The sequence below is a fragment of the Corylus avellana genome, chromosome 1 (genome assembly GCF_965113065.1).
Source record: "Corylus avellana chromosome 1, dhCorAvel1.hap1.2, whole genome shotgun sequence".
Classification (NCBI taxonomy): Eukaryota; Viridiplantae; Streptophyta; class Magnoliopsida; order Fagales; family Betulaceae; genus Corylus; species Corylus avellana.
Window position 1 is genome coordinate 37948241 of NC_142490.1, and position 10605 is coordinate 37958845.

The 10605-nt window shown below is 32.8% G+C and overlaps 1 protein-coding gene and 1 long non-coding RNA gene across 2 annotated transcripts; one reads left to right on the forward strand and one right to left on the reverse strand.

The window, feature by feature from the left end:
* Window positions 1-497: 497 nt before the first annotated feature.
* Window positions 498-3762, forward strand: LOC132171654 (rho GDP-dissociation inhibitor 1-like). Its single transcript, XM_059583028.2, has 4 exons — window positions 498-921; window positions 1818-1881; window positions 1973-2194; window positions 3153-3762. The coding sequence occupies exons 1-4, from the start codon at window positions 784-786 to the stop codon at window positions 3194-3196; spliced, it is 468 nt and encodes a 155-aa protein (XP_059439011.2). The 5' UTR covers window positions 498-783; the 3' UTR covers window positions 3197-3762.
* Window positions 3763-7411: 3649 nt separating this feature from the next.
* LOC132171480 (uncharacterized) lies at window positions 7412-9744 on the reverse strand. Its single transcript, XR_009439036.2, has 2 exons — window positions 9483-9744; window positions 7412-8680 (listed from the first exon to the last, which is right to left on the reverse strand). It is a non-coding gene; the product is annotated as an uncharacterized LOC132171480 (long non-coding RNA).
* Window positions 9745-10605: the final 861 nt, after the last annotated feature.

The following is a 10605-nucleotide window of genomic DNA, read 5'->3' on the forward strand; positions in this document are numbered from 1 at the left end:
AGGATCGAATGATCAATCAAATGCTCGATCGAAAATCCGATCGATCAAACATCCAATCGATCCTAGTGAATTAGTTCGATTGCTTATAATAGAATCAATTGATCGATCATGATAAGATCAATTGATCGAACAAACTAGATAAAATTGAAGGTTCACTCGAACATTCAATTGAACTATAAGCTTTTTATATTATCTTAGTGCATTAGTTATATGGATCTTATATTATCTTTGGATTTTGTATAGATCTTATAATTAATTATAAGATAAATATCAACTTAATGATCTTTATCAAGTTCGATTTATTAAACGGAAATTATTAGTTAATATTATAACAATAAAAACATATTACAAGAGAAAATAAAGAAAAACAAAAATAAATAAAATAAATAAAAATTAAAAAAGTATAATTTTTTTTTTTGAAAAAAAAAAAAAAATTACCCGCCGCTATTTAAGGCGCATTAGCGGCGACTAAGATCACCGCTATTGAGCGTGAAAAATGAAGCGCCATCCATTGGCGGGGTTTATGAAAATTTCGGACCAAAAATTTCATAAACCCCGTCTTTTTTTCCCCAAGCCTTCAAAACACCAAAATCCCTAACACCCCTCTCACTCACCTCTCTCATCACTCTCACTCTCGATCACTCTACCGCTGCTCTCCCAAACTTTGACCGACGAAAGCTTTCATACAAGGCTTTGTTGAAGAGAGGGGAGGAAGCAGGACCATCGTCAAGAGGGTCTTCATCAGCTTGTGTTGGTGATCAAAGACAAGAGAAGCAAAAGGAAATGGGCGAGAAGCCAAGGGAAGTTCGTGGGGTTGTAGAAGAAGAAGAAGAGGAAGAAGATCATGATGATGATGGTGTTGTTGCTGGTTATGTTCCAGGGCCTTTGGTTTTACTCAAGGAGCAGATTGAGAAAGACAAGGTTTTGTTCTGTTTTCCCTTCTTTTTCTGCTCTACATTTTGGAAAAAAAAAATAAAAAAGAAAGGAATGTAGTTTTATTTTCCTTCACAGATAAATACTATGAATTGCTTAATGGGGTTTTCGTTTTTAGGGTTTTAAACCCATTTATGCTCTGTTTGGTTGCTTAAAAAATGTGGGGAAGGGGACTGAACTTTGAAGCTTGGGTTCTTGAATAGCTGAGACCGAGATAACTCAATCGTCCGTTCAACTATGCATTAACGTGACTATTTGGCACACTTGAGCTAGGTTGTTTCTTTATTTTTGGAATGTAAAAGACATATAACATAATATTTTATTGCGCTTTTTGATATATACAACATTACTTATAAAAAAAATCCCAATTTATATTCTACTAAGTGTAAGGTCAAGTAGACATATGAAAAATTGTTGTTAATGATTTTAATGGAGGGGATAGAAGTACTTTGATGAGAACAATTGGATACCCTAGCGGGTGTGAAAAATTGCAAACCTAGGGGTGTCAATAGAACTGACCCTAAAATTGCTGAAGTTAGTGTGTTATGGAATTGAAATGATTAAAAAACATGTGAAGTTTTACTTCCGGTGGATTTTCTTTGATTTATAGCACTCTTAGTTGTCTAATCATTTTCACTATTTCTTGAACAATTCCATACAAGTTTTTAATCCCTTTTATTTGTAGTGATGAGTTTAGTCTTTGTAATTGCTCATTTTTTAAGATGTTTTGTGTATTCAGATGCTAGAGAATATAATGAAATCATTTTGTTTTGCTGTTTGGCATCCAGATGCAATCCTGTAGATCAATTAATTCATTTAGCTTTAGTTAATCAATGTATTTGGAGCCTCCCAGTTTTCATTTAAATGCCAATTTTGCTTTGCAGGATGATGACAGCTTAAGAAGGTGGAAAGAGAAGCTGCTTGGTTGCTTGGAAAGTGATTTAAATGGTTTGTTGTTGGCATTTTCTTATGCTCCTGACACATCTGTATTCCATATTATAGGTGGTTCTTTTCTTGACTTTGTGTCGGCTATTGTTAGGCCAAATGGAGCCTGAAGTCAAATTCCACTCCATTGGGATCATCTCCGATGACTTTGAGGAGATTACTACTCCCTTGCCAATTGATGACAATCGAAGTGGTCATGACCTGTTCACTCTCAGGGAGGGATCGCACTATCGGCTTAAGTTGACATTCAGTGTTCTGCACAACATAGTTTCGGGCCTGACCTACACCAACACAGTGTGGAAAGGGGGACGTCAAGGTGCATCACTTTTTAAACTGCAGTCCATTTCATTTGAAATTTTATTGTAAAAATTTGTTAAACTTTAAAAAAGAAAGAAAAGAAAAGACCTGCATAAATCTTCCATTGGAATCTGAATTTTTGAGTTATGAATTCAAATTTTGCTTTAGTGGCGGCTGGTAGAAGATCTAATGTTTATTTAAGTCCTACAATTTGATCTTGGCCTTCATACTGAATCTGTATCATGCTTTCCTTTTCCCTGCGACTGGTTTGCAAATTGCGACTTTGATGGGTATGACACGCATTTTAGAGAGAATCATGAATTTGAGTCTAAACCAATAACAACCCTGGAAATCACAGATTTTGTAGTGAATGTCAAAAATCAAGGTTCCTGTTTTAGTTTGACACCCTTTATCTTGTCTCACCTCCGGATATGCATGGAGTGAAAAGTACACTTTTGGTCATCCGTGTGAATTTTCTTTCTCATCACGGGCATGAAAGCACTAGGAAGGCAGGTTACCTTGCAATAGCAAATGCTGCCCGTCCGTAAATGATCCAACTTATAGTGATTTCTTGGATGTTGCTTCACTTTTCAACCCTCAAAACCTGGCACTCAAACAACTACTGCTTGATTATTATTTACCCGATATAAAAACTTGTATCTTGAAGAAATCATTTGAGCTGAAATACCAGTGGTTTGAAAATAATTATTCAAAATCTAGGAAGGATAGATATATAAATTGCAAAGTTACATTGACAGGAGGTACTAACAAGTCTACTGTATCTTGTTTTATTGCCATTAACTGCAATATTTTCTTTTTCTCTGTCATTCTGATGCATACATTTTGCGTTCTCTTCAACATGATATATCAAATAATTTGTGCATTATGACCAATTTCTCTTAGTGCATATTTTGTAACTTAATTCTTATCCTTAGTTACTTTGGTTTTCCTTTTTGTCTTTGCTATTTGGGCGTCAGTTGATCAAAGCAAAGGAATGTTGGGCACCTTCGCTCCTCAATAGGAACCATATGTGGACGCCCTAGAGGAGAAGACGATTCCATCTGGTGTGCTTGCAAGGGGGACCTACTCGGCAAAGCTTAAGGTGTGTGCATGTGATGAGATAGCCATGCTTTTGAGGGAAAATACTCAGGATCTCTTTAACTCATAAGTTTCTGATAGGCTGTAAATTGCATGGCAGAATCTGTGGTAATTACTTGGCATTCACAAGATTTGCCAACAAATTTGTTTCTTTTTACGGGCATGGGAGGAGTAATTTTGAATATTTTGCATAATTTGTTAACTCATGTCTCATGGTGTTCATTTCAAGGACACTTCTAATTACAAATCCAAATTATGGGGCACTTAGGACAAACCACCATTATATGCAAACCACCATATATGCAAGCTTACATTTTTGCAGATTATATGTGATCAGGACCTTTTTGTGGAAATGCCTGGGAGAGACCCTTCAGATAGGTGGTTTATGTAACTTGTTTTGGTATTTAATCACTTTTATTTAGATTACTGTGGACCTTAGAATGCATTTAGTGTCTCTAAGTAGCACAAATTTCTATATGTGAACTTGTTTATTTGATATAATTTTATTTGGTATACTGTTTTCTGTTCCAGTTGATCTAATTTCTGTATTATAATGTTGAACAAAAATGTGATATTGCAATTGCTGATATTCCTCATGGTAGTTGATCTGTGAAAATTTACTTGCTGCTATCCTTCGAAGTCTCTAAAGCATATCATGCGACTATTTATTGGAGCTTTTCGATGCTATCAGACTAGAGGACAGAAACTTTAGGAAATAACATTTATATGCATATTTCTAACAATAATAAGCTCCAATATTTAACAAACTTGATATTTTAGTATTGCAACAGGGACATTGCTGTATTGAGTTCAGTTTATGGTTTTCTCTATTTTTTCATTTCGTTAATCAAATTATCAGCATGGGAATATATCTCTATGTTGTTCAAGTGTGTTCTGTTTTTTGGTAAGCCAAATGCAAAAACTCATGTAGTCACAAGTTGGGATTATTTATGTGCTTACTGTCATACTTGTATAGAAGAGGACAAGCCATTGGATTCTTACACATGCAAGACAAAGTTAATTACTACTTTACCAAATTACTATTTTCTTTATTCATTTCCATATGGACGATTTGTATTGATTTAAAAAAATAACGGTAATAGGGGAAATCTATAGAATGGTGCATACTATTTTTAGTTTCAGTCAAAACAAAGTACAATATTTTTACTCTTGTCATGATTAATAGATAAATAACAGGACACGTTCAATAAATAACAGGATCCAGTTATAGGAGGTACCCTGTTACTGATGTATGTTAGAAATATTGTGGTTATCTCCTGTTAGCCGATATCATGCTCAGTGTTCTCTGGTTCTGCGATCGAGCGCAAGTCGAGTGCGATCGATTGCACATGATGTGCAATCAAGCGCAGATAATTTTATTTTTTATTTTTTATTTTTTTAGGACCATTAGCGTCCAGCGTCCACTCCAGTTTGGACACTGATAATTAATTAATTTATTTATTTTTAGGACCATTAGCATTCACTTTGGAATCTAATGGTCATCTATCAGCGTCCACTCCACTTTGGATGCTGATAGTTTTTTTTTTTTATTTTTTTTTATTTTTTAATTTTTTAGGACCATTAGCGTTCATAAAGTGGACGCTAATGGTTAACTATCAGCGTCCATTCCAGTTTGGACGCTGATAGTTAATTTTTTTAAAAAAATTTTTAGGACCATTAGTGTCGACAAAGTGGATGCTAATGGTTAACTATCAGCGTCCACTTTCGTTTGGACGCTGATAGTTAATTTTTTTTTAAAATTTTTTTAGGAGCATTAGGGTTCACTTTGTGGACGCTAATGGTTAACTATCAGAGTGGACGTTAATGGTTGACTATCAGCGTCCACTTTGAGTGGACGTTAATGGTTGATTATCAGCGTCGACTATGCCTTCCGTTTATATTAGCTTTAGGGTCAAAACATTGCGACTTTTAGCGTCGACAAAGTGGACGCTAAAAGTGATCATTATGGTCGATTTTAAGTGGACGCTGATAATCACACATTTGATCATTAAGGTCGGACGATTAGCGTCTACACCTTTAAGGTCCAAAAGTCGACGCTGTTGTCAACAGTGTCCACTTTAGGACTTTTAACGTCCACTCGAAGTCGCCCCTAAAGACCTAAATTCTTGTAGTGCAAAACGTCTTCTTACTTAAGATTATAGACTATTCTAATCCTAATTTCTTTTAGATATCCAACAACCTTAATCACACTATTGCAAGGTGTTTGTTGTTTCTAAGATATTTCCTTTAGAAGAAATATATATGGTGCATACAATTGTTTTCTTGTAAAAGGTCTATAATTATAGATTTTTTGGTCCAAAATAATTTGGACTTTAAGTTCAATCGCTTAAGATTTGCAAGTTTAAAGGCTTTGATACAGAATCTGAATCTCAATCGCCTCAAGCCAACTTTTCTATATATGCTTATTGTAATTAAACTCACATTTATACTATATCAAGTTAAAAGTCATTTAATGTGGACAAACAATACCTGCACGCAAACTTTAGGGAAGGAATAAAGAGAAGAGTTCTCAAGCACATCATGGTTCATCTATGTGAATTTTATTCTTAGAAAAATGTTAGATCAATAACTTGTTGACATGTGTAAGATGTGATTGAAAGTTGTTGAATTGTTTTTACTAGCTAGCATATTTCCAATCACATGTCTTATTAGCTAAAATGTAAAAATAAAAAATAAATATAAAATAAATAAAAAAATGTTATAGACAATCTTTGGAAATTTTGGATCCTATTAGCATTCACATTTGGTTCTTCAAAATTTTCTTCAAATTTTGAAATACTATCCTAATTTCTATATTTTGAAGAATCACCTATTAAAAAAAATTAAAAACAAAAAAACAAAAATTACATCCCATATTTTTTTTCCTACTTCATTCTTAAACTCCTCAAATTTATTCACGCTTAATCTCTATACAATTATAACACGTATTTTATTCACATTCAATATTATCTTATTATTTCTCAATATATTTCTACTTCTTTTCATTTTTTTTTTTTTTTTAAAAAAAACTTTTGGTTTCATGAAATATTCCCTCTTCCGATTCAAATGGACAAAAATAACATTTATAAGATAAAAAATTAAAAAAGAAAACCAAGTCCTTTTGTATCTTATTCATGATATTTTTGTCATTTTAGGTAGTGAAAATGTGACATTGCAATTTGAATGATAATTTAGGGGTGACATTGCAAAAACTTAAAAAGGTATTGTAAAAAAAAATATTAATTAGAATTGAATAAATGTGGCTAACCCAAGCTGCTACGTAGACTATGCTCAATAACCGGACTGTAAGAAGAACCAATGATAAAGAAATTTTTAGCACTCTTGCAGTTTCTTAAAGATGTGATAAAGATAAAATTCACGTAGGTGGGCCATGTTTATTCATTCCCTTCAAATTTGGGGCATGTATCACATTTCCACATTAAATGGCTTTTAACTTAATATAGCATAATTATAAACCACTTCAATTGTAAGAAGCATATACAAAGGAGTTGGCTTGGATCACTTGAGATTCAGATTTCGTGCACTATCTCAAATCTTGTTGACTGCCTAAATACTGATGCCGAGAACTTGCTTCCCAAGAACGTAAAAAGAACTCTTTTCTTTATTCTATCCCTTTTAGTTTGGGAGCAAGCATGACGCTTTCATATAACTTTGGAAACACTTATTCTTAATATATGACAATTCCTATTTATAATTCTTCTACTCTATACTAGGAATTATGCTCACAGTCTTTCTCTTAGGATCCTGGTGCGTGTTTGAAAACAAAGCCTTCCTACTCAAGATTATAGAATATTCTAATCCTAATTTCTTTTAGATATCCAATAACCTTAATCAAAATTTTGCAAGGTGTTTGTTGTTTCTAGGATATTTCCTTTAGAAGAAACATAGATACTGCATTGTGACAACCCGCTTGATTAAAACGAGACTATTTTTTTTTTTTTTTTAAAACATACCCACAACAACGCAGATTGTCACAGTGGCATGGCGATACCGTAGTATGCCATGAATCCGTGCATTAACCTGTTTGACAATATCATATGCCACACAGAGCTATATGCAACATCAATAATTCATCAGAGTTTGTATCATTGCAGCAAAATATAAATAACTTAAGATATAATATAATACATCAGAGCTGATTAATACATCTAAGTGATTAAAACTTACATACAAAAGAATGGCTATACAAAAGTTTCACATGCGACATGAACCATATACAAAATAACAAAGTCTAAGGATATACATGTAAGCTCTACAAAAACGGGTTATTATCTAGTCCAACAAAATAACATTTGATGCAACTATGCTTCAAATGTTGTAGTAACCCAAATACATAGCTACTGGGTCATCCTCAATAATCCTTGCACCTGCATCAACATTAACCACATCGCCTTCACCACGGGAATCACCACCACCCATGATGCAGGCGGATTTATGAGCCCGCCGTCTCCATGAAATAGAGACGCTTAGTAGTATAAAAATTACTAGGCTTTCCAAATAACCATCATTTGAAAATATACTTACAATTTAATTAGCTTAACAATAAAACATATTGATAGTCATCATTATCATAAAATCATATGCTATGCATGCTCATGCAACATCATCTTTTCATATCATCCATACATATACATATATAACATCATCTCCTCATAACATCCGCCTTGCATATATACATAACATAACATCATCTCCTCATAACATTCGTCATGCATATATACATAATATAACATCATCTCCTCATAACATTCGCCATGTATATATACATAACATAACATCATCTCCTCAAAACATTCGCCATGCATATATACATAACATAACATCATCTCCTCATAACATTCGCCATGCATATATACATAACATAACATCATCTCCTCATAACATTCGCCATGCATATATACATAACATAACATCATCTCCTCAAAACATTCGCTATGCATATATACATAACATAACATCATCTCCTCATAACATCCACCATACATATATACATAATATAACATCATCTCTTTCATATCATCCGTCATGCATATATATATACATAATATAACATCATCTCCTTCATATCATCCGTCGTGCGTATATATACATAATATAACATTATCTCCTTTATATCATCCATGCTCATGCTATAAATGCTCATATGCTATTTTATGAATCATTTCATAGAATCATACTCATGACATAAACATCATTTTATCTCATAAGCTCATAAAAGCTCATAGAAACCTTTCATCAAATATTTCATGAAACATCATTAAATTGGCAAAGCATCACAAAACACATTTTAAACCTTAAAATATAGTATCTTTTGCCCAGTAAGTAAAATACTTATCTTGTTTAGTTGAGTACCCTCCGGTGAACTCTTGACTCAACCGCAAGACACCTAAGCATTTACAACATAAACACATAATTAAACTCTATTCTTATCTTAACAACTCATACTTTATAAAGATACTTGAGCACCACAAGTATCACGTTCTATAGGTCATCCTAAATCTATTCAACTAAAGCCCTTAAAATCCTTTACTTACATTTAATACATATATATAAGCTAATGCATTAATTATCTAATAACTTAGTTACATTGAACTATGATTCTACATCGTAATATATTAAATCACTAAATCTTGAGGCATATACATACACTCTAGGTTAAGCATTATACTTAACCCTATAATTATCAATTTCCATGGAACCCACGAAAATCTAGGATTAATTAACACTTTAAATGTAATTAACCCATTCAAACAACATTTTTAGTGTTCACATACCTAAAGCCCCAAATTAATACAATCCATATAAAATTAGGGTTTATGTCCATATTTTACCAATAAGTAAAATTAGAGTTTCAACCCATAAATTAAATAACCCACAACTTGAACAATGCATAGCAATCTACTACACATACAAGCCCCACATTAATTTTATGAATTAGGTTTTCTTATCAAATTTCTCCAATTTTCGAGCTTAATTAAAAATCCTCCAAATCATTATGATCTCAAGCTTGGAATCCAATGGGTAGGACAAAACCTTAAAGAGAAACTAAAGATTTTAACAATATAACAAAATCCCATTCAAGAACCCTAATTTTCGGTCCCAAATCAAAACCCCACAAATCCAAACCATTTCTAGCTTCTAATCTCACAAACATAACAAAAATTACAAGAAAAGACTAGAGTTTTTACCTCACAAGTACACTTGGCCGAATCCTCCTAAAATTTTCACTTTCCTCTTTTTTTTTTTTTTTTCTTCTTCTTCTCCTTTCTTTCTCACGGCAGCAGCTCCCTTTCTCCCACTCAAGTTCGTTCTCTCTCCCACTAGGCCATGTGTATGTGTGTGGGGGAGAAGAATGAGTGAGACAAAGGAGGAGAAATGGGGAAAAAGGGATGGGGCTGCTGTGTGCGTGAGAAAGAGGGGTGAGGGAGAAAGAAAGAAGGAAGGAAAGGAAGAAAGGATGGGGGAAAGTGGGCTACTGCAGGGGGCCCACCAAAAGACTTGTATTATTATTATTATTATTATTATTATTTTTTTTTTTTTTAAACTAAGGAGATAAGGTATCTCCAATGGCCAATGAAAATTTGACATGTGACATAGGATAAGATTCTATTTCTTTTTTAATACCCCAACTATTTAGAATTGCAAAATTTACCCCTACCATTTATTTCAACTACAATTTATCCATACATATAATTATTTATCATACTAGGAATTATTATCTTAATACCGTTAATCCCATTTTATTATATCTATTATTCTAAATCATTCCATGTTTTATCTCATTAATTAATTTAGATTACTATGAAATTATTAATAACAAACTTAATAATTATCTTGAGCGTTATATGCATACTATTTTTTTATTGTAAAAAGTTTATACTCATATATTTTTTGGTCCAAAATAATTTGGACTTCAAGTTTAATCGTTTAATTTTTGCAAGTTTAAAGGCTTTGTTGCGGAATATGAATCTCAAATGCGTCAAGCCAACTTCTCGATAAATGCTTCCTGTAATAAAAGTAACATTTATACTATATCAAGTTAAAGCCATTTAATGTTGACAAAAGATATCTGCCCGCAAATTGACGGGAAGGAATATAAAGAAGAGTTCTCATGCACATCATGGCTCATCTATATGAATTTTATTCTCAGAAAAACTTTGGATCAATAAATTGTTGACATATGTAATATGTGATTGAAAGTTGTTTAATTGTTTTTAGTAGTTAGCATATTTCCAATCAAATTTAGTCTTATTAGCTAAAATGTAAAATGTAAAAAGTAAAAAAAATAAATGTTATAGACAATCTTTGGAA